This window comes from Falco rusticolus, chromosome 8 (assembly GCF_015220075.1).
Source record: "Falco rusticolus isolate bFalRus1 chromosome 8, bFalRus1.pri, whole genome shotgun sequence".
In the NCBI taxonomy this organism is placed as follows: Eukaryota; Metazoa; Chordata; class Aves; order Falconiformes; family Falconidae; genus Falco; species Falco rusticolus.
The window spans coordinates 1,379,159-1,403,223 of NC_051194.1; the positions used below are offsets into that span (position 1 = coordinate 1,379,159).

Genomic DNA, 24,065 nt, shown 5'->3' on the forward strand with positions numbered 1-24,065 from the left:
GCCATCAGGCACGGGCAGCAAAGGAGAAGTGCCGGGTCTAACTGACCAAACTGTGGCACCACCGTGGCAAAAGGGGCTGTTGGCAAGACCCCCAACAGCCAGTTGGTGTTTTCCTTGTGGCGAAGCCAAGATGAAAGGGGATGCTGACATTTCTGGTAGGGACTGACTTGCCAAGGTCATTTGGACTAAAATTTACCCATCCAAATTTTACTTCCATACCTACTTACTACTGCTTGCTGTCAAAAGTATCCAAAATAATGCTGGTTTCATCTCGCTGTGTTCCGCCTGGCTAGGAGAGTTGGTTTTATCACGTTCTTATTTTAACATTCCTGCTGTAAATCTGGGTTAACTGGAGTGTAGCTCAGTGGAGACACATTTGTGCAAAACTGGCTCACGAGGGAGCAGAATGAGGCTTGCTGTGTTTCGTAACAAAGCTAGACGGTGTTGGCAAATGAAAGATATCTGACTCCAGCAGCCAAGCATAGCAACTGAAGCTCTGAGATGCAGTGGGAAGAGAGAGGAAGGAAATGCATGAGCTCAAGGAACTTCAGGAAACTCCTCAGTGGGCAAAAAATGGTCAGGTTTCATCGGGTATAAAGAGCAAAGGAAGCAGGGCAGTGAAGACAGGCATCTTTCAGCAGACCCAGCGGCAGCAAGCCACACCTCCAGCTTATCTAGTGATATTAGTAATTTTGTTTAGTCTGGATTCACTGTCTCACCAAATTGCCCTTTGAAATCACTGCCAAGTTAGCCCACCCTTAAGGACTGGTGAGCAATCCCTTCAACACAGATGTTAAAATTGATAAACATAGATAACGTCCATCTATGTTGCTTGCTAAATATGTCCTAGGGAAAGGCGAGCACAGCTTATGGACACCCCTTTTCAGGGAACAGTAGAAAAAGGCTTCCGTACTGCTGCGATCTGTCAAATGCATCCTGCCCTTCACTCCTTTGCAAGCAGTCTTGGAAGAGGTTGTTCTGTAAACTCATCTTCAGCTGCTCACACGAAACCCAAGACTCTGTCAGAAGGCCAGAACCCAAGCTCAGATGCATCCAATACATCTGAAAAAGGGGGACTTAGCCCAGGGTAAATCCTGCCACATCAAGGTCAGCGTCAGGCCCGTGGTGTACCCAGGAGGTGGGGGAGCAGAGCAGGTTGTGCCAGTTTCAGATCACCCGGTGGATTCCTGTTTCCCAGGGAAATCCTCACCTTCCCGACTGGGTGAGCTCCCTGGCTGGACCGCGATGTGCCCAGCTGCTGAGGGTCTGGGCCATGGGGCTGTAGATGAAGGTCTCTGCAGGAGACCCCAAAACAAGTGGGATGTGCATGGGATACACATGCAGCATTATGTTCCTAGGGCCAAATGTTAAAGTTCTTAGTAACTTTTGCTTTAGGGGGCCAAAAAAGAGGCGATATACTATTCCAAAAAATGCTTTAAATTTTGCTGTTTTCTACATGATGTATTATTGTTCTGTCCTTTCTCTGTGGCAACTGATGGCAACAGGCACTTCAGTATCAAATTGCCCCTGCATGGTTGCACACCCGAGGTTAAATTTGTGACCCCACACCAGGGGCTCGAAGTGGAAGCCACAGGTATCTCCTACTCCTTTCAGGATGCTGTGATGTCTCTGGGCATGGTTCCGCATTGTTTTCCTCTGCAAAAGGGGATGTAAAGTGTTAGCAGGGGAGGAGGACACTCCGTTCCACCCTCAGCCCACGTACCAGTGCCAGCTGAAAGGGTGAGACAATAAAAATGTTGCCACCTAATCCCCAACAGTTTTGGAAGACTAGTTTAGAAGGGGTAGGGATTATCTGTCTTTATGGGATTACCGTGTTGCACAGACACTATATTAACATCAATATTTTGTCTTTATAAAATGAGTTCATACCCACCTTTGCTGAGGCTGAAGGGGCTTTGCCTAACTTCTGGCTTGGTTCTTTCATCTCAGCTGCTTTTATTTCTAGACCAACGGCTTGTCAGTGCCACACCAGAGCAGGCGGCGGTGAGAGCAATTAGACTGACTCATCACACCGCAGGCTGGTTCCTGTTTAATAGGGAACTGTGCACCACAAAATACCATTGTGCTGACTGTCACCACTCCATGAATTTTACCAAGTATGAAAAAACAGAGACCAGAGAGAGAGACACCGATGAACAGATAAAAAGCCAAATGCTTTTGTGCGGGAGAGGCTGGAACCCGGGGTCCAAGCTGCAGCATTTTGGTGTGGGCACTTTGCAGAGCACAGGTGAGTTGTGAATGTCAGTGGCTGTGAACTTTCAAAACACAGTGAAACGTTTTGGACTGGGAAGCTGTGAAAGGCAGCACATTAGTCACTTCCCTAGGAAAGCATATGAATGTTGTATCTGTTCATGATAAACTTCCAGTGTCTGGGTTTGAAATCAGTCTGCACCCCAGATGTGCTAATGCCTTAACTGCAATATAGCTTTCTCATAAAACATACAGTATTTGAAGAATTTCAGACCCATAACCGCCAAATGAACCACTCTCAGTCTGTGAAGCTAAAATCCTTTTCCTTGTCCCTACATTTGCCCATTACTACAGATTTGTCTTCGTAGAAAATGGAGAAGGACATGGCAGGTTATTTTTGCAGTGTGGCCCTTCTGCTTCACTGTGTTCGCCTCCTACCATTGCACTATTTCTGAGGTATTCATCGTGATATGGAAGTGAGGACTTGCCTGTGTCACACACAGATATGTGCAGGTGGTCAAACAGTTTTATGTACAATATCCATGGTATGTTCTTACAGGCTCAGACTAAGTGACTGCCCATCATTAGGGTATTCAAATCCTTCACTCAGTGCCTGGGCTAGCTGATAAAAAACCCAGTAATGGATACCAAGGTGACCTCTGGAAGTTTCTGTGCAGAGAATATACAAACAGAGGCTTGTCTTTCCTGCCAAGCTGGAATGCTGAATTCTTCTCACAGCCCCTATCAGTTAAGCAACTGCAACTGTACCCGCGGGTTTACCTGGGGCTTAAAGGGAGCACTTTGAGGTGCTGGCCATGTTAAAAGTTCCCTGTTTCATATATGAAGGAATCCAAACTGCTGTAGGTTGTTGTCATTTTATTATAATACTCAGTGGATATTGCCACCCTAACCTCATTCAGTGTCTTCATTCTCTGGAGTTACATAACACCAGTGCTTCCAGCTACGCCTAAACCCAGCAGCCTTGCCTGGTTCAGGATGAAGAGCTGTATGCAGGGTGCTTCCTGAGCATCACCTCTGCAACTCATGACAGCTCAGGGGCACGGGAACTCCAGCTCACATAGCTGCCCATTGCTTTTCTCTGGCTTTCCTTATAAATGTGTAAAATGTTTGCCTTAACCCTGTGAAGGAGTGTGTACTTCTTCTGTCCTTCCCTTTGAAGCTCCAGTTTATTTACTTAGGCTTGCACAGTAACAGTTCCTAACTCATTAGCATTTTTCCTTTGAGGATTGCAAAGCACTTTCAGTGATGATGAGAAAAGGACCAGAGAGGTCCAGATTTTCTCCGCAGAGCTTCAACCAGGAGAAGTGGGGTGCTGGGGGCGGTGCGGGCATCAGCAGGGTATACTGCAGCTGAGGAAACATGTTGTTGGGATCATGGCAAGGAAAGCCCTAAAACATGCTGACTGAGAGAATTACAAGATACTATGGTTCTCATCCTGGAAAAATGTTTCACAGGTTCTACACTATTTATTAATGCTATTTATGTAGTTTAGAATGTTTACATGCTTTTAAGTTAAAGATAGTATCACAGCTTGCAAACTCAGGACCTACAAGACAGTTGCAGCCAGTGCTACCTGTCAGTGCAACCTGTTGCTTGGGTTTCATCCAAAAAAATATTTTTAGGTACCTAATGAAAACAGACTGATTTTCCTGTGTGCCAAGTACTTCCAAATCTGCCTCCATTTGCCCTCCTCCTTTTTCAGTGCTAACACTCTCCTTTAATCCTACAAACCATTCAGTTGTACTCTCTTCATGCCTGAACAGGAGCTCAGGTCCCTGACTTGGAAAATGCTGTTGAAAAACAGCGAAGTTTTTTTGCCAGCAAAATTTCTGGAAGGGCAGTGAATTCCCCACTGAGGGAGAAAGGCAGTGCTTTCAGACCTCCTTTATCTATCTCCAGGAAGTGAAGCTTATTATGTTTCCCCTGGACCATGCAAAGCAGAATAATAATCTTGTTTTGTAAAGTATGTTTTGTGTCAGGTTAATGTTACTGAACTTCTGGGATGGTTGAAAACATACAAAGAACGTACAAACAAAAGGCTGCCAATTCCAGAAGCTTTTCCATTCAAAACTCGGAATGCACATAACCTAATTAGGGCTATTATAAAGAAATAAAAATTAATGAGCCATTATTATGTGACTCTTACTGCATTTATATGGCAGTTTGTTCATAAAGGAAACAGACTGCTCAAGACCTGAGCCTTGAAAGCAACTGGGAGCCAGCAGCCGCTAACAAGCCGACGTGTAGCTCAGCCTCCGAGATGCTCTGACCTGTGAGAGTGTTTTCAGCAGAGCCTGAATCAAGACCACAGCAAGAAAGCACACCAGGAGTTTCTGCTGCGTCTTTAGCAGCGGGGAGAAGCACCTTCCCCTCCAAGCAGTACTGACAGGCAGCCTCAGGCAGCTTTGGGTGTAGCTGCTGGGCACTCAGGCGAAGTTTCAGAGCAAGGTTAGCTCATGAGAAGGATTGCACGTCCTCCCAGCACAGCAACTTCCCTGCAACAGATGTCTCCTGTGGGTGGGTACGGGCTGCGCATCTGCAGCGCAGAGGCATTCTGGAGCCGTGAGATCACCGCTGCGCGGCTGGCTGCGGGGAGGAAGCTGGTGGCCACCGTGGTCATGAACTCGCTCCCGCTGTGCTGGCGGATCCCGATGTCACCCACAGAGCAGACCACAGTTAATGTGCTGCCAGTGCAAAAAGCAGCGAGCAGGCACAGCCCTGCGTGTCACTGCCACGGACCTGGTCTGCCCCCTGCACTGCTCAGGCCCCCACCTTTACCTGGTGTCTTGTTTCTGCTGAACGGAGAGGGCTTTTCTTTAACTGCTTTTACTACTCACAGTGTCTCAGTTCTTTATGATACGAATTGAGCTATACATTCAGACAATTGTTAGGAAACCAATTCCAGAACAATTTTTAGTGGCTTTCTTCCAGTTTCCAACGCAATGTCAGATTCCTAGCACTTCAGTCATTTTACAGTTGCTAAGGCCAAGCAATGCCAAGTTTTGCCTTTCACAGTTTTGGCAGTCAGTCTTTGTTTTTCTGCTATAATTTTCATTAAAAAGTTTTTGGTCTGATTTTTATGAGAGTAGCTCATGATTTCTTTGGGTCTTGTGGTCATATTTTAAAATGGGTACCAGAGGTGAGAATATTTTTTGTCTAAATTTGTAAAACCACAGCTTCCCTGTCACATATTTCACACTCAAATACTAAAATGATGGACACGGACACTTCCCACCCCAGGCTTCACCCCGGCTTCAGGGACCACCAACGTGCCACCGCAGGGTTCCAGCAGGAAGGCTTTGCTGCCAGTTTCCTAACCACCTCCCCTGGACCCTTGGCTGGGCGGTTATCTCTGTGGCACCTCCGTAAATCGGGAGCATCAACTCATCCAAGCTGTTGCTGCTGCTCTCAGCAAGATCAAAGCGCATCCTTGTTGGTGCCTTGTTCTGCTGAAACCCAGCCACAGCGCAGTACTGAGCCAGCGTCCAGCTTCAAACCCGCCCAGGGAGAGGTAAATCGCTGGATAATGGTCTTGTTGTGGGAAATCCTGCAGCGCAGGCTGCCAGTAAGGGCTTGTGCCGGTCCAGTTATGCCCTGCTGGAGCGTATGCCGACACCTCTCACCTGCTCACTGTCTGCCCGGCTCTCGCACCATTCCAGTCTCCTTTCTCCTCCACAGTCCCAGGCTTTCGGGCACTTGAAGACTCGTTGCCCAAGAGCAGCTTAAACTGCCCATGAGTAAGGGGAGGATGCCCCGTGCCGTGGGGGGGCTGGGGAGGGGGTGCCCGGTCGGAACCAGCCGGTCCCTGGAGGTTGCAAGGCTGCTGGTGGCCGTTGCTGTGGCAGTGGGGAAATGGTAACAGTCAGCTGTGCCTCTGCACTTAATAATGCAATTTCATGTCCGACATCAGACAGGAATGCAATAACTCAGCAACTCTGCTTCAGGAAGCTAAAGGAAACCAGATGAAGCTATGCAATTTTTTTACAATATCCAAATTCTTTCTGCAAGTCACCTTGTTTTATAAGAATTAATTCTCCTCGAGTCCTCTGAGGATCAGAATCTAATAAAAGTGCATATTTGTGTGATTTTTATTTTTGGCTTGGCATGAGACCTCTGGACGCTCTTTATTTGCAGAACAACACTGTCTTATGAACCGAGTGAGATTCACTCACTAAGTCTCAGCTTTTAACCCAGCTTGCCAAGATTCTTCCCAGTAGCTATGGCATGCAGTGATCACCCATTTACACAGTGAAACACACACCTCAAACACTGCACTCTTAGAGATCCCAATCTCATGATTGCCGGCCTCCACTCCAGCAGATTAGTTGCTAGACCTCAAAACCCCATTTCGTACAGTCTGGCTAATGCTGTAATACATTTATTTGAATACTTAAATGCTTATCCTAGTTTGTGATTACTTGCTTTTAATACCATGTTCTTTTTTCTTTGCTTTTCTCAAAAATCAGGGAGAATGTGTACTAATATACAGTGAATTATAAGCCTGAATGGCCTAAGATTTTCACCTGAATCATTTTTAGAGTCGATACCCATGTGAATTTTAATCTGTGAACAGATAAGTATAACGTAACAGTCATTTACAGAGTCTGAAATTTGTACATTCTTTTGGCTTGCTATATATGTTCCCATGTAGATAAAAAGTATGTATGATCTATGTAATAGAATTTATAATTACCACGCAGGTTCATATTCTGTTTTTCCATAAATATTTCAGGAGCAAGCTCCAAGTCAGGATTATTTGGTGAAGATACTCATGGACCTATTGAATAGCAAAGACAGGCAGCCGCCTGCAGAAAATCCATCCATAGGAAACATGGTGGCACTTGTCAGTTGAAGTGGTATTTACAAATCACCCTATAGTCACCTGTAGTGAGGGAGGAATACGGCACATCCTTCCAACAGCCAGATGGTTACGCTGTGTATTATCAGTCAGGATGAGATATGCATTCACGTCAGCAGTGAGTACCATTTCATGATTCCTCAGGTGAGAGAATATTTTAAATCTAAACCAAATGCTGCCATCTTGCCAGGGCAGAGTGCAGAGCCCTTCTAACACCAAGCCTGGTGTTGGTCCGGAGACAGAAGGACTCTTCCCCTCCCAGCCCCCTGCAGTATTTGGCGCAGAAGACGCACCCCGCGCATGCTGCCACCCACGAGCCGTGCCAGACCGGCTTCAGGCTGGGCACGGCGCTGCGGGCATCGCGCCTGGCAGGCGGCAGAGCCACTGGCGAGCAGCGGGGCAGAGGTGCCGCAGGTGGCGGCTGAGGGCCGGTGGGTCCTACCTGGCCACCGGTGGTCCTGAGCTGGCAGCGAGTGGCCCCAGCACGTGCGGCCGGGGTTTGGCTGGCAGGGACCAGGACACGGTGGCAGGATGACTGGCGTGCACAGGAGCCACCAGCTTCCCAGCAGTCTGGAGCTCATATAGGCAATTAAGTCAGGCTTATTGTTGAAGTCAGCATTTTTGACTGGAGGCACTGAAAACCTATTTGACAACTGCATCTTGCCACATCCCCGGTTTTTGTTATTAATCTCTGCAATTGCCTTACCTTTACTCCTGTGGGTAAGAGATGTCCCCAAGGCATGAGTATAGATGGTGTACCGGAGTATGAAGTTGAAGAGCTTGAACTACCTGCTCCTACCAGGCTCTTGTGGCTCCAGTATGGGTGTTTCTCCTGTGTCGGAGGCAGCTGAGGAATTCAGACAACATATAGCATTAGGGTCCAGGCTCTGGTTGGTGTTCAGTTCAGTGATGGCTGTGGAGCTCAATCGGTTTCTGCATTTTACCAGATAGACTGGTATAGGATAAGGCTAGAAGTAAACAAATGAATTTTCATTAATTTGGGTAAGATGGGAAGTGGAGCAGATGCCTGCATCTTGGTCAGGACTGCTGATTTAAAGCACTGCTCATTCTAGGTAAGAGCTCCAGTGTCACCTCTGCTGGAGCTGCTTTGTCTCCTGGCCATTATCGTGTGGCTAAACCTGGAAATAAACAGCACAGGGACATGCTGACAGCATGGATTAGGATTGTTCTTAAGGTTAGTGATCTGCAATAAAGAACTGATGGCCTTAGTTAACAGATGACCCTTGTTTGGCCCATGCCAATGGAGTCACCACTTGGTTGCTGATTGCTTTAGTTCAGGGGTCCTCAGACTTTTTAAGCAGGGGGCCGGTGCGCGGATGAAGTGGCAGGCAGCCATCTGCGGCTGCTTGGTTTCCCCCCACAACCCCCAGCAGGGGAGCGGGGGGGGTCTGTAATACCAGGGGCCAGACTGTATCCGGCCCGCAGGCTGTAGTTTGAGGACCCCTGCTATAGTTCTTGTATCCCAGGGCATAGCATATGAAGGCACAGGCCCCAGGTGAGATCCCTCACTGCATACCTAAGTGCTGGTTATATACCATCACTTATCCACCCAAGTTCTGCCCTAGAATGTGCCCATGTGCAGCAAAGCAGCTTTGCAGCCAGCTCACACTCCACCGAGCTGTTTGCTCCCTCCAGGCTCACCTGAGAAGGTCCCTTCTTCCCCGATACTTAAGTGGTGGGAGGCTCTGGGCACACCCCTTGTTGCAGAAAGGTGTGCACAGGGTTGGTTTGAGGTGAGCTCAGAGCATCATCGCTCAGCAGCCTGGCACCCAGACCATGGACAAAGCCTTTCTCAGGAAGGGCCCTTACCACAGGGCTCAAGGAGACCAGCTGAGCGTGGGGCTGGAGTGAATATCAGGGTCCGGCTTTGTGGGATCTGTAGGTCTCAGTGTATGATTTGTTATACGACTGACTGGGACAGAATTAGGCACAAAGCTGCAGGAATAATGAGTTTTCATCTGCTCCAAGACCAGGAGTCGGTAAGATAGGACCATACCGGGATGAGTATTATGGTTCATGTTGAGGTTGGTGTTGGAAGGTGCTGAAGAGCTGACTGTGTTACTGATTCTGACAGGCTTCCCTGTTTGTGTTGAGAAATGTGTGGCTGACTGACAGCTCATCCTTGAGGGAGAGTGCCTGTTGCTGAGGAGCCTGCTTGGGTGAGGCTGTGGTCCACGTCCATGCCAGATTCTTCTGGGCCTTTTCCAGCACTGCTGTCAAGATCTGCAGTGGACCAGAACTCCACGCAGCATTCCGAGACACGAATGAGCGAGAGGTTGGTACAGTTACATTTTCCAAACTCTGTTCCTCCCCTTAGTTACCCCTAACATGGTGCTCGGTTCTCAAGCACTGCTCTGCAAGATCCCTGCCTCCCTCGGCTGGTAGTGCCTCTCAGAAATGGTAAGTGTCAGTCTATAATTAGGGAGTCTGTAATCTGTAGATTAGTGGCTCCATGCTCCAGAGTCTCCATCTGCTGTACACACTGAAATCATTTTATCTCTAGTCTCAGTCCTGTTCCAGGCTTCTGAAATGGTTTTCACAGGATTTTCTTTGTTGTGCAAAGCAGCTTGTTCATGGCTGTCATTGGGTGGCTGGGCACTAGAGCAGACATCGCACAATGGCCTCTTGTCAGCGTGGCACAAGCTGCAGGATGCTCCTCTGTCCAAGCAGGAACAGGGCTTTGGAATGTATTTTTCTGCTGTGTTCAGAGAATCAGCCCCCCTCGACAGAGAGCAGATGGCACGTTGCCAGTTATTAGGGTGTTTACTGTGTTTAGACGATCGCCCAAACAATGGAAATCTACTGCCATCCTAATGGGCTGCAGAGACCGCACATAGGAACCTTCACCGTACAGCCATACAACACACGAACCTTCACTTACAGCCATACAACACACGAACATTCACTGTACAGCCATACCTCCTTCTCACACACCACGAGCCCAGGCCGTGCCTGCCGCTGTGCAGGCGGTAACACAGCTCAGGGCTTCACCCACCAAAGCCCTGTATAATGGTAACAGGCTGGGCAAAACGGGCATGCCCCGAGGTCAGCCCTGAGCTGCAGCCTGGCTCTGGCTGCCATCACACCGGGGTACCCCCACCTAGGGGCGGCTGACGTGCCGCCATGTATCCAGGACAGCCTCACGCCCGGCTTGGCCGCTCACAACCATAGCACGGATGGGACCCCCTTGCATTGTCCCCTCTTTGCTATTGTCTCATAGCTGGAGATGCCTTGCAGCTGTCCCAGAGAGACACCCAGAGTTCTTGACCCAAAATCTGGTGTCAGAATTCTTGTTATTATCATAAAAATGATCTCCTGGATGGCCGTGCTTCCATGCATAGCAGATGGCAAAATCAGACGTAACAGTTGTTGACACCCAGGCTTACCATTGAGTTGTATCAGTTCAGGATGCTGGCGTCATTGTGCTGTATCTTCATTCCTTCAGCAAAGCACTCCTGCTTTACACCAGCAGAAGTTCAGGCTCAGAGATTACACAGTAGCTTTCCTATACCCTTACTGATCTGGGTCCAATAAGGAGCACCCTGCCTGAAATACATTTCTAATTGTATTGCAGATTTGTAAAAGAGTAAATGAATCTCCTTGTCTGATAGCTGGGTAGCTGCAAGCAATAGCCTTATTGTGCTTTGTTTGGTAGAGGGACTATTCCATACTGGCACACGAGCTGCACTCCACCGCCTTATCTGGAAAGGACCTGCAAAGTCTTTCTGAGCCAGCCACACTGCTTCTGTCACCTCACAGCAGGATGCTGCTGACAGATATCTGGGGGAAATACGGTTTGCAGAATTTCTGCAGCATCCATGACCAGCTAGCACACTTCTGGTATTTTAAATGAAAATGTCCAGTGGAGCAAAGCAGCCTTTCTCAGGCAGGCAGTGTGACACTCATGGAATCTGTGGAAATTCTGGGGTACAGAGCTACCTTCCCAGCCCTCCAACACCACACTTGCTACACTAATGAGTTCCCACTGTGAGCTCAAGGGGCCAATTGAAAAGCTACAAATGAATTCATTTTCTACATAGGTTCAATCACTAACTTATACACAGCTGTCAGAACTGTAGGTGAAGACAGTGGTAGTGATGAGGATCTTTGTCGTACGTGTATACGCATTAGGAACAGCACAGACCGAGTAGCCCATACCCAGGCAACTAGTCGGGACACATCTGCTCTCACTGACATCGGAGCATCTGCGTTCTAGTGGATGAAATGGCGTTCCTCTTGTGCATGAGCAGCAGAACATTGAATATGGCCCATTCTTTCCCAAATGCATCACAGTTCATTTCAGTAACGACATTCTGGGCACAGGAGAGTCTCCAGAGAAGCGACTGCTAGAGCAACACTTGCACCTTAGACAAAGAGTGAGCATTTCCCTGATTTTCAGTCCTACGACTCACAGCACCCCTTGGAAGACTCCCCAGGATCTTACTTCACTAGCTAAAGTAGTGCATTAGAACAGTACAGCCAGGAAATTTTCTCCAATTCCTAACAAACCACAGCTAGCTGGGATGCATTCTTCCTTCTGTCAGCTTTGTCCTTTAGCTAAGAAGTCCCTCTGGCTGTCAGTGTTTAACTACCTTGATATATTTGCAGGGCAGACCCATGCCCTCACTGTGTTGGTTTCACTAGGTAAAACAAGCTAAGCCTATTCCACAAGTCCTGTAGCGCACATCAATTTTATATGCATATATATTCCCTTTGATTTAATTCTGAATTAGTGCATTTTAATATTAAATGCCCCTTCCATTTTTTCTAGCCAAAGGAAATGAGACTGCTTGGCTCAAGTTCTTGGCTTCATTCGTTATTTGAAGATCATTGTGCAAGGGGGATGGAGATGAATATTTTTGAACTCTGTAATAGTACAGATTTAAATTTAGACCCAAATTTCAGTGTCTTGGATGCATTTAATGTGTTTCAGTCTCGTAAGAACACTTTCAAGATATGAGGTGCGGTGGATCTTGGGAAAGATAATGGGTTTGGGTTTTTTTAAATAAAGTATACATTCACATACTGGGCTATTCTGCTGCAATATAATGCTCTTTAGCTTAGATTTTAGCTTAGATTAGCGGGGATTTGAGTGTAAAAAATGGGATAGGCGTAAATACCTGGCTACAACTTTGCACTTCCAAAATGTGCTTTCCATTTCCTCCCTAACATTTTCCTCAGCAATTTCCTTCCAAAAGGGTTGTTGGTTTTTTTGCAGTGCACACAGCTTCCAGGAGCTGTGCTGCCTTTCACCTCTGGGATTATGGGCTCTCCAAGCAGCGCTGCATAATATTTTGTCTCTCTGACAACAAATGCAATAAAAGCACCGCTGTTCACTGCTGCCCCAATTCCGATCATGAAGACTCTTCAAAATGAAAACCCCAGCAGAAGTGGGAAAAGTCCAGTCTGTTCTCCTGAACAAGAGAAGGCTGTGAAAACCCACGAGCGTGCTGCACCCAGGAGTTACCCTTAAATATCCTCCTGCTTATCCCTGCTCCTGGTGTGTGCTGGCATGGCAGCACAGTGCCCAGCTGCAGGACACCTCCAGCACAGCGGTTCAGCCCCTTACCTGCTGGTGGGCCAGCAGCACTTGCAAGAAGGGATGCTTCAGGGGAAGTTAGCCTTGGACACCTTGGGTGGCCTGTGTCCAGAGCAGCTAAATGGCTGCAGTGATGTGTGGCAGGGGCACGCCTGCCCTAAGGCACTGCAGTCTTTACAATGCCCATCTCTGGTGAAGCCAACAGGCTTAGGCACTGAGGTGAAGTCCCCACATGCTGAAAAGGTACCAAGACAGTCGTTCAGAACAGGGCTGCTGTAAAAGTAAGGACCTGGTAGGAGCTGGGAATGGTGGGTGCTAGAGGGGGCCCCAGTGTGGCCATGTAAACCTGGGGTTCCCAGTGCTTGCCGTAGCCTGGGCTCTTACCGCTCCTCTTTTCCTTGATGTTCCTGCTGGCAAAGATGAAGTGAAACTGTCTAGGAATTTTTTTTAATTATTTTTTTTTTTGCTTGCTGAGTTGCCTGGTCTGATTTTGCAGACTGGGTTTTAAAACCAGCAGATGTTTGCCCTGAAGAGGACAACACACTGCTCAGAGATGGCAGCGAAGCTGTCCCTGCTCCTGTTGTGTGAACGTGCAGCCAGGTCAGGCGAGGTTTCGGGAGCTCCCAGGAGTTCAGCAGCTGCAGCTGATTTGTCTCCCCTGGAAGTCAAGTGCTCATGAGAAATCATAAACCTCATTTCCAAAATCATAACCCTTATAAGGGTTAAAATTTAATGAGAAAAAAAATAAATCGTTTTCAGCTCTGCGGTTCTTCTGTCTTCCAAAGAAGGTCGCTTTGCCTGACCGCTAACAACACAGCACAGCTCGGTGTAGACATTTTAGCAGTTTTACTCTATCAGCCAGCCCAGGCCTTTGCAGTGATAACCCACAAGGCAGGGCGCAAACCTGAATTTCGGGGTCGTTACCCCCCCATCCAGACACACCCGGCAGCTGGTCCAAGCACCTGGCCGCCTGGGCCGGGCCGGGCTGCAGCCAACGGGGCCGTTTGAAGTCCGTCCCGGGGTGAGGGCTGGCCCGAGTGAAGGCTTTGGCACAGCGTGGCCCGGAGCGGAGCTCGGCCGCGCCCGGCACCGGCACCGGCACCGGCACTGGCACTCGCTGCTGCTCGCCCCCACGCCCGTTCCTGCGGCGGTTCCGCTTCGCTTGAAATGAACGGGACCCGCCGCAGCGGCGGGTCTGCGTCGGTAACGGCCGGGGCTCCGCGCTGCGGCTGCCCCTGCGGCAGGGGAGGGCCGGGCCGGGAAGGGCCAGGCTGAACAACAGCCCGGGCGCCCGCAGGGCCGGTGGCGGGCCCTGGCCGGCCGGCGGAGGCCCCTGGTGCGGCGCGTTAGCTGCGGGCGGAGCGGCGCGGCGGCCGTGGCAGAGGGCAGCACTGCCCCCTGGCGGCTCCGCCCGGCCGGGGCGCGGGGAGGCGGCTCTGTGGACCCGCCCCGCCCCGGCAGAGCCCGCCCCCGGCCCGGTGCCGGTGCCGGTGCCGCTGCCGGTGCCGGTGCCCCAGCCCGGCGAGACCCGCGCTGCCCCGCACGCCCCGCCGAAGAGCCGGGGAGGCCGCGGGTGCGGCAGGGCAGGCCCGAGCCGGCGGCTGGCTCCGAACCCTTGGCCTCGCTGCGCTGGCCCAAACGGCAAATGGCCCAGGATGGGTTTGCTGGGCAAAACCCCTGTAAGGTCAAATGTGGCGCCATGCTGGGCAAGCTGGCTGCCCCCGCTGCCCACTCCTTGCCTTGGGCTGCCCACTCTGTCCCCCCGCTGCCTGCTCTGTCCCCCCTGCTGCCGGAGGGGCGAGCGGGCAAGGCGGGCATGTGCCTGGCTCAGCCTTAACACCATTCCTTGAACAGATTCCAGACAGATCTTGAATAGCTCCATGAATGCGAGATTATTTTTTAAAAAACACTGCTGTTTTATTTTTATACAAACTAAAACACCAGAGGTCATTGAATCCTATATTAAATACATAAATTAAAAAATAACCATTCATAAAACTTTACATACAATAAGGATTCTCTTCTACACGTTAATACATATAGTACAGATACATGTCCAGTGTTTATCAAAGGGTCATTCTGCCAAGTCATTTACAATGGTGTTCTGCAACAGACACCAAAAAAATTGGGAACAAAAGTGTAAATATACATAAAACCACACAGGTGCTGATGTGAGGGGGGCAGGGGAAAACAAAAAACCCTTTGAATCACCAGCAACCGTGTGGCTGCCCGCTGATCCTCACCCTAGTAAGAAGGATTGCCTGGCATGTTCAGTCCTCGTGGGCTGCCACGGAATGGAGAGTCTTGGGGTTCAGAGGGTGTTTCCTGCTGAGATGAGGGCAGGGAGCTGGAAAATGAAGAACATCTACAAAAAAAAGTCTCCACGGTTCTCCAGGCACATCAGTAAGAGAGGATGGAGCTGTGAGCCAGGCTGATAATACTGCAAGACGCCCTATTTCCTTCTGCAACCCCAACTACCCAAACCTTTCTCACCCAACTAGGCCCCCCACTGAAGAGCTTAAATTGACAGAATAGTCTTCAAAATCTCCCAGCTGGCCAGTGGAGAAAAAGCAGCAAGTCACGTTTTGGTCAAGCTGGCTTGCGCTGCGTCACACGGCTCACCTGCTGCTCTGACAGTACGGGTAGCCTGCAGCGTCATCACTCCTGCCACAGCGGGGACCGACGGAGGGGAGGAATCCAGGGCTACACTGGCTGTCCTCAAAGGCTGTAATAAATAGATTTTTTGCTGGTTCATTTTGGGGAGGTGAGGTTGGCTGCAGTGACTAATTTGAGGGAGGATTCTCAATACTTTGCCTCAGTGAGTGTCAGGAACAGCAGAAAAGCCCTGGATAAACAGCTTAAGCTTCAGGACAGAGAAGGCAGGAGACCCCAGAAAAACAGATCCAAAATCCAGTTGCCCATGAGATGTAAAACCATGAGGAGTGTACCAGCTGCGGCAGCTAAACAAGTCTAGATTTAGTTCCCCGTTCCTAGATTGGAATTTACTTTCATAAGCTATAGCAACAATTTACTATATACAATAGGGAATAGATAGATATATCCATATACATGTATATATATGTACATATACATATATGCTATATATAGATACATGTATATATATATACACAAACATCAAACTCAATTTGATCTGGCTGATAGAAAGTGTGTATTACTCAGCAAGTGTGTTTTAGGCATGGCATATGTTATGCTGCAAGGAGAGCAAAGCGGCTGTCATTCAGCTCTCTGGAGGGAATCCAGCAATCTTTCAAAGACTGCAGACCAAGATAAGCTGTGGACTGTCCACCACCACCACCACCACCCACACCACCACCCCCCTGAGCCCTTGGAAGTGGAGCACCTGCATGCATATGTATACATAAGAGCAAGGGAGGGGAAACTAGGCAAAAAAGAGAAGTGAAGGAAGATGTGTACAACACGGCTCAGAGGGCCTAAATGATGAAGCCTGCCGCAAGATCAGTCGTATGTTCTGAAGCTAGGGACTTCCATGTGCCATGACCCTTCCCCACGATTGCCTGAAACAAATGTTTCTAGTCCTCCTTTATTTTTTTAACCAACAGTCCTCCTTTTTCTTTTAACCAAAGCGGAGGCGGGAGTTATTGTACCATCACAGAAAATGAGTGCTGCTCATTCTTCTGCAAGAAGAGCTGAGTTTCAGTTGCCGGCCCTAATGCTAGGGTGAACAGTTTCCAGCCTGTAGTTACTTGCAGGACACTGCAGCCAAGTGTCCTTGTGAAATGTGTCCAAGTGAAATGAACTGGTGCTGTAACAGGGGGGGAAAAAGAGAGGAGGAAAAGGGAATAGAGAGGAAAGCCCCCTTTTTGTAGCTAGCAAGATGTGGTAAAGTTGCTTAGTGATCTAAAGGTGTCACAGGTGTGGGATGAGAGTCTCAAAGGGCCTGACTCCAGAACTTCAGGACTTAACTGCTAGCAGCACTCTTGGAAAGCACGTGTACGTTTGGGACAACCTTATCTGCAGATTCTTGTGCAGGGGAAAAGGAATTTGAACAAACAGCATGCAACGTACCTGTATTCATTTAACATACCTGCCTACAAGCCTGTTTTTTTAAAAATGAACCAACAAACATACAGCTGGTGCAGAATTCAGTAAACCCCTTGACTAAAACAGACTGCTTCAAGAAGATGTGGTCATTCTGTAATATAAAGTAATTTTAAAGAGCAGGGGGAAAAATACTTGCTAATAGCTTCTAACCTTTGATGGAAGGCTTAACACAATCTCAGGGCATGCAAGAAATGAGTACATTAGGAGTCTTTGTGGAGAAATGGAGCCCAGCACTGCAATCCAGTTGGGTGAATGGACACTAATTATTAAAAGCTATTCTGGCCAAAAAAAATCCATGAGGGGCAGGCATCGTCGATGCTAGAGGAACTTCATCCCTGCTACGGCTGAGGAACTGCTTTTGACCTGCTGAGCTGCTGTGGTAAGTTACTTCACTGCTTTGTGCCTCAGTTGCTTCATCTGTAAAAAGAAGCACGCAAACAAAAGAGAGACACTTTTAAAGCTTCTGATGGGCAGAGTCTGTGTGCGTAAGATCTTGGTACGTGTGAGCCCCATTTTGAAGGTTTAAGTAATGCACAGGCTGTATTCTGGCCCTTGGTTTTCTATTTTTAATACAGACATCCATTTCTCCCAGTTAAGGCTCCATCGTGAAAGACAGAGCACAAATAAGGAGCCTTGCCACAGGAACCTGAAGTCTAAACAGGCAGGACTCCATTTCCAGGGAAATAAAAGCAGAGGCACGAAGTGCATTATCAAGCCTGGTTCATACAGTACATCAGTGAGAAAAGGGAAAAGATGGGTGCAGCTGGTTGTGTTGCTCCCAGCAGGCACAGGAGAGTCACAACACTTGCTGCAGGTGTGACACTCCCCAGCATTCGTTTCTTGCTGACTACAGGGGGGCACGGACCCGTGAGCCTCAGGAAGACACCAGGACTGGGTTCCAGACTTTGTGATTAGAGATCAGTAATGCTTTGAAATGCAAACTACTTCTAGTTACTCTTAAGTGTGGAAAAATCTAAACAGACTAGTGATATTTCTTACTTCTAATAAGGATGTGTTCACAGATTTTTCCCCCATTTTTGGTTTATGTATCATTGATCAGGAAGCCAGCTAACAAAGTCAGTTTGACAAGCCAAACCAAAACATTTATTCCAAGCTGGGACAAAACAGTTGGAAGCTGACACTTTCTGGATCGTAGTCCATAGACAAGGGGGTTGGCTTTTTTGCCCTCTGTCCTCCAACATACTACTTCTCTTTCTCAGAAGCTACTCTGTAGGTCAAATCCAGTGTTCCTCAGTGTATTATTCAAATAGTAAACCCAAGTATAGTCATTATTATCTCAGTGGCCGTCTTTAAAGATTATGAAAAGTATCTGACAATAGACAGACTGTTCTTCATGGAGGGAGGGTGAAGAGAGATAAGGCTACAACTCCATCAGAAATCCTCCTTACACCAGACACCCTCTTCTTCCCTTCCTTTGCAGAGTAGGGTGGTGCTTCATTATGACCTCAAGCGCAAAAGGTGGTGCCCTGTCCTGCCCATCCTGCAATAAAACAGACCGCATTTTTCCTTTCTTCCCTCCACGTTGCAGCTGTCATTTGTTCCTGAGGTTAAAACCAAAGGAAGGAGAGGAGGAGTCCCCGCAGTGAGAAAGCCAGACAGTTCAAACTGAAAGCTTTGTTGTCAGCATCTGTCCACAGCTCGTGTGTTTCTCCTGCTCTGTCCTGTTAACTTCAGATCCATTCGTGGGATGACAGTGTCACGTTTAAATGACTGCCCTGCACAGCAGGGATAGATTTTTCTGTTGTAACTTTGGTTACACTGACTTGATCAGCTGAAAGTGGTTCCTTCCCTTTAAGTTCTTCCTAAGTGATGTAGGTTCAGAGTTTATTTTTTTTCTCCTTTTGTAATTTCAACATACAGAATTTCATTAGATGCAGCATATACCATAGCTTTAAGTAACAAATCTTGAGTGATGGCTTTAAAATACAAGGTGGTTGCAGTCTTGGCTATAGGTTGCTCATTTTTATACTTTTTAAGATAGGTGTAAACAATGTTCTCTTCATCAGGGGGGTGGAAGCATTTGCCTTTATAAGGATTTATCTGTGTGGTCGGGCACTCTAAAAATAATACAAAAAAAACCCCAAAAACAGCTGTATCAGATAAATGGTAAGTTCCTCTGCCTACCTATCCCAGCTGACAAGATGCAGTCTTATCAGTCAGAAAGTTGATCAGGTCTGTTCTTACAGTTATCAGTATTAAACTGTTCATTTGTATGAAAGACATTTGTGAAAATTCTGGGTATTTTGCTAAGTCTATTCATTTAACCCTACGCAGTACTAGGAGTGGCACCACACACCAGCAGGCTCTCAGGGGTTGTAAACCACATTTCAGCACTCTCTGATGCTCCTTGTCCTCTCTATGAGGAGCAGAGACAAGCCATTTGGACTAGACCCTCACCCCCTCCCCAGGCCAGCCTCTATGCAGCAGTGATTCAACAACTCTTCTTGTGTTGGTACTGTGTTACAGCAGCCTTCCTGGGCTCCATGAAGTCCTACTCGATAAATGTGTGAGTGCATCAAATTAGTGCAGAGCTTGTGCTAGATGTGACCCAGCAGCCACATACAGGTAGAAGAGACTGCAAACAAGTAATAATAAATCTGCTAGAATTTTGGAAGGAATGTAGCAGCCAATATCTGCCCTTAAAATAGGCCAAAAGTAATTGTTATCAGCAAATGTGGAGGTTTTGTTGTATTTTTTTTTGATGGTCCTGATTCTTCTTTTATATGTGTGGTTCTCCCCTTCCTGCTTTGAGAAGAGGGAAGGAATGGCTCCTCTGCAACAAAGAATTCTGTCTGCCTTTAAATACATTGCAGAGCTAATTGTAAGGCTGTTAAAACACACATTTTTTTCTTAGTATGCAGACACAGAAATGTTACAGGCACCTCAGACACAGGCTCCAACACAGAGAGTTAATCAGCACTGCTGGAATTCCAGTGTCAGAATAATAGGGTATTTTTTTTTCTATTTCGGGAAATGCTTATTTCAAAAGATACTGGTATATACCGGCTATTCCTGAAAAGCCAAGTGACTCATTCATGTTATGTCTGTAATTCTCCTCGCCCTCCTTTCTTTTCTGTGCTGGCATACCAAAACCACGCATACAGCCTCAGGAAGCATCCGCTGACATTTTTGCCCTGGCACTCAGGATTTCCTATTCTAAGTTCAATTACAGGTGGATTAAATTTGACATGTGAATGATCTTTTTCTTTCTAATGAAAAACGTCATATCTATGAACAAAAATTGTTATGCACTTTTTGGATATTTTTGGCATTTCCATCTACCACTGAGGGTTTTTTAAAAAACTTCTGAAAAAAAAATATTTTCAAAACTAAAAAGTTTAAAAAAAAAATCAGAAAGACACCATTTCCTCATGAGTTCTAATATTAATGAAAATTTTAATTTGTATTTCTCAGATGTATGCTCTACTGAAAAGACTTCACTGGGTGCATCACCTTAAAAGAGACAGGATTAAAAAAACTGTTCAGTAGTTTAATGTCATAAATGCATTTTTAATCAAGGTGATCTAAACTGAGCAAGGAATGTCTTTTGAAGCATATTTTCAAAGTAGTAAGAACCCCCTTGGCTTCTTATTTTTCTTCTACCATAGCTGATACCAGCATTGGTAAAAACTAGGATGTAGCAGCTTCTTACCAATTCTGTAGCTGTACCAGAAGCAGCAAATAGTCAATAGAAAACCAATTCCACACCCATACAGGTGGAAAATATAGGCGCCAACTGTATATACAGAAAATTCTGAACCTCTTACTGCCCCAGTTTTTCTCATGTGCTTTACAAGGGCTTTATCATAGCTGTGAAAAAACTGAAAAAAGGACAACAGTATAGGCAAATGGGAAAAACTCATGCAAACAGCTTCTTGCAAATATCACTATTGGTTCCTGTGAGTTTTCAGGGTGCACCTTAAATCCAAGATTTTTTTTAGGTTTTTTTTCACTTTCCTTCTAGGCTGGCACTTGTTCTGGACTCATGATTCTGTGGTATAGCAAAGGGACACAGTCATAAAAAATTATTTGCTACTACTGTGTACTGTGAAAACTTTGGCTTCTTAAAATTAGCCTATACATAATTTGGCTGTTTCAGAAGACTCTGATATTTTTCCCCACTAGGAATAAGCAAGAAACTGTAAAATCAAATTTTCACCAGTCATGGCCACTCAAAACATCTCACAGCTGCTGTGCTATGTCATGGTTTCCAGAAATCCTGCAGCAGGAACATTAGTAAGTATGCAGTCATAACTTAGTCTGTTTAATGCTTACAGGATCAAGGCAGTATGTTTTAAATAGCAGCAACTCTATAATGATATTGGCTACTGTTTACAAGAGCCTTGATCACTGATCTGTCCACATTCCTCTGATTCTTTCCCATGGTTCATTCCCCATTCAGTCCAACCTCCGTGTATATTGCTGCCTCAGCCCATGAAAACATTCATTTTGAGGTCTGGCCAGCCAAGGAGGCAGTGGATTGCAGTTGATGTGGCTAATTCCGAAAGTTGTTTCTGCATCAGCACAAAACTGCAAGAAATCATTGATCTAGCTGAAATGAAGCACAAGACTGGGGGCTCTCCCTTAGAGAGAAAGGAAAACCCACCAAACTGGACCCATGCCACTTAGTTATGATCAATACCTTGAATTGCACCTGGAAACAAAGGCTGAGCTAGTACAAATGGTGGGAGGGCATGGCAAAACATCTCATGCAATTGTATTCTCAGCTTGCCTCAAGTGCAGGGCAGAAGAATTTATTCACTAACAAAGCTCAAGCCAGAGCCAAGAGATACAATGAGAAATTTAATGGTATGGGTCTGTCCCCAAATCAGAAAATTTTTATCTGTCATTACATCTCTTATTCTATTATTCTACTTCTGTTATCCTGGATCAGAAGAAAGATCCTCCTAGTCCAGCATCCTGATGGTTCTGAAAGTGGCTAGTCACAGAAAGAAAAATGTGAAGGCCATGTACATTACAGTTCCCTGATTTATTTCCCCATCTTCACATCACTTTTTGAACTCTGAACTTTCAGCTGCTAAGCATGCTGTGGCAAAGACTTCTTTACATCCTACATCATTAACTATCATTTTTTGTTTAAACTTATTACGTGATAATTGCTTGTACTGGAGGAGACAGTGAACGATAGCAAACTATCCGTCCACCCATTCTATAACAAATTTTCTAGACCTCACCTGTACCTCCTTTTAACAGTGTCTCACTTTCTGAGCCAGAAAACCCCTTCCACCTCTCTGCCTCCCTCTTCCTGTCTCTCAGCAGCCGATCATTCTTTCTTGTCCTTTGTATCTCTCCTGCTTCTGGGCAGTGAGCTCTACATGTTATAACCTCCCAAACTATTTCCTGAGTGTCAGTTCAGAGCCCATCACAGTATCTATATGGTTGAGATTTGTAACTGTTTTCCACCTGCATCACTTTGCAAACATTGAGTTTCACCTGCAATTCTCTTAGCTATTTGATACTGTGAAATCCTTGTTAGCTTTCATTTTTACAATTCTGGATAGCTCAGTATCACCAGCAAGCTTTGGCAATTTCCTTACAAGTACACTGGATGGTGTTGGTGTGACTGCAACTCCCTCAACTCCCTGTAGAAACAGCTGTGTGACTACCCTCCTTATGAACTATTACAGACTAACAACGACCTGCTGAATTCTCTGACTCCAGACATACACAAGAACATACAAGGATGTGATGTGATCCTCAGCTCTGTGCAAGAAGCGTTAGCTTTGAGGAAACAAATAAAATAGTCTTACCTTTCCAAGAGGCACATTGACATCAAGGCCAAAGAATAAAGGCAAGAGAGAAGAACAAGAAGAGAAATAGAAACTGCAGAAGAAAAAGAGGATTGTGTAAAAACTAGAGGTCTTAGCAATGTAAGCATCAGAATTATTTTTGCTCTCTGTAGGACAACTAGAATAACTATGCCTTTAGAAAACACTGTATTTCCCTAGCTATTTCTCTATGTACCATACCACCTCCCAGGCTTAGAAAATAGATAGCATTAATTTTGGTGATAATTACAATTGGCACCATATTGAAAGCCTGAGGTATAACTGTCACTATGAACCACCATGGGCTGACTGAAGTCACAAAGCTGGACATCAAAAACAGCACAGGTAATATTTTTAAGTGCATTAAAAAACAGTGCCTGCAATCCATGCTGCAAATAGTCTGGGAATATATATATACACACATACATACACGCAGAGTATCAAACCCTAACCATTAAATGTTTAATAATATGTTCTTGGAGGTCTCATTTTAATCATGAATATATTGTTTTCTGAGATGTAAATTTTTGTGAGTTTAAAGCTCTTCTGAAAACTGACACTAAAAAAAGTCTCCTGTTCAAGGTCTCCAGTTGATCAATAGCATAAGTTTTGCTTTCTTTATTTTCATCACAAATTATCGTCTGTTATTTTCCCAAGTTATATATATTACAAAGAAAGACACTGAGTCCTTGTATCATAAAAATACTGTCAGAAAAGCAGAAAGAATTATGTGTATCAAGTTTTGCATTACGCCCACCTGTTTCACTTTAGGGACATACATATAAACTTGAAAGGGCTCATTAGCACTACTGTCATTATATTAACATAGCCATCATTCCATATTACAGTTTACACATGGATGTTAATATTCACTGGTGTAAGTACACCAGCACGGCTACCACTGGAAATGCACCTTACACTGGGCTGGCATTTCTAGAAAAGACATCATGGGTAGCAGCATGCTGTACCCATGCCATCATCTTTCTTCAACAATCTAACCTATCTGCAAGTAGCAAAACTCAGTGTGACAGAGTTGGCCTTACTCACCAACAAAAATGCAGTGCTTATTTGAGAGAGAGAGAAAGTATGTGTATGTATATATATATAGTATATATAAGAATGTGCACATATAGTTCTTTTGACAGTTCAGTTTAAGGGCAAGATTCTGGTACCATATTTACGTTGCAGTCCATTACAAGCTTCAATAAAGAGGACAGTGTCAGAACCTAAGCTCCCTAGTCCTGCCAGATAAGGACAACCTTCAAATCTTCAATCAATTTCATTCAGTCCTTCCTGCTTGCCAGTCTCACCTTGCCTGTATACCAACATGACATTTAACAGCCAAATAAAGGCTTCATCATTTGGTACAGTTATCATTCACCATAATTAAAAGTGTTTGGCATGTATTTTATAAAATGAAAGGTTGTGGAGGAGACTCTAAGATTAAAGTCTCTATATACTGAAACACAAACTGAAAGGAAAGCATAGTAGGACACCACCAACAGGTCCAACTGATGCAGCT

At 46.2% G+C, this 24,065-nt stretch overlaps 1 protein-coding gene across 2 annotated transcripts in view; it reads right to left on the minus strand.

Moving 5' to 3' along the window:
- Nucleotides 1–14,570: 14,570 nt before the first annotated feature.
- JAKMIP2 (janus kinase and microtubule interacting protein 2) overlaps nucleotides 14,571–24,065 on the minus strand; it is a 62,689-nt gene continuing 53,194 nt past the window's right edge. Inside the window, exons 21-22 of one of the 2 annotated variants that reach the window (XM_037398457.1) lie at nucleotides 22,526–22,598; nucleotides 14,571–18,811 (exon numbers count right to left, since the gene is read on the minus strand). In XM_037398457.1, coding sequence (XP_037254354.1) covers nucleotides 22,548–22,598 — 51 coding nt within the window. In that variant the 3' untranslated portion in view covers nucleotides 14,571–18,811; nucleotides 22,526–22,547. Of the gene's footprint in view, nucleotides 18,812–19,706; nucleotides 22,599–24,065 lie in introns of those variants that run through there. The other variant, XM_037398458.1, reaches the window with a different exon arrangement.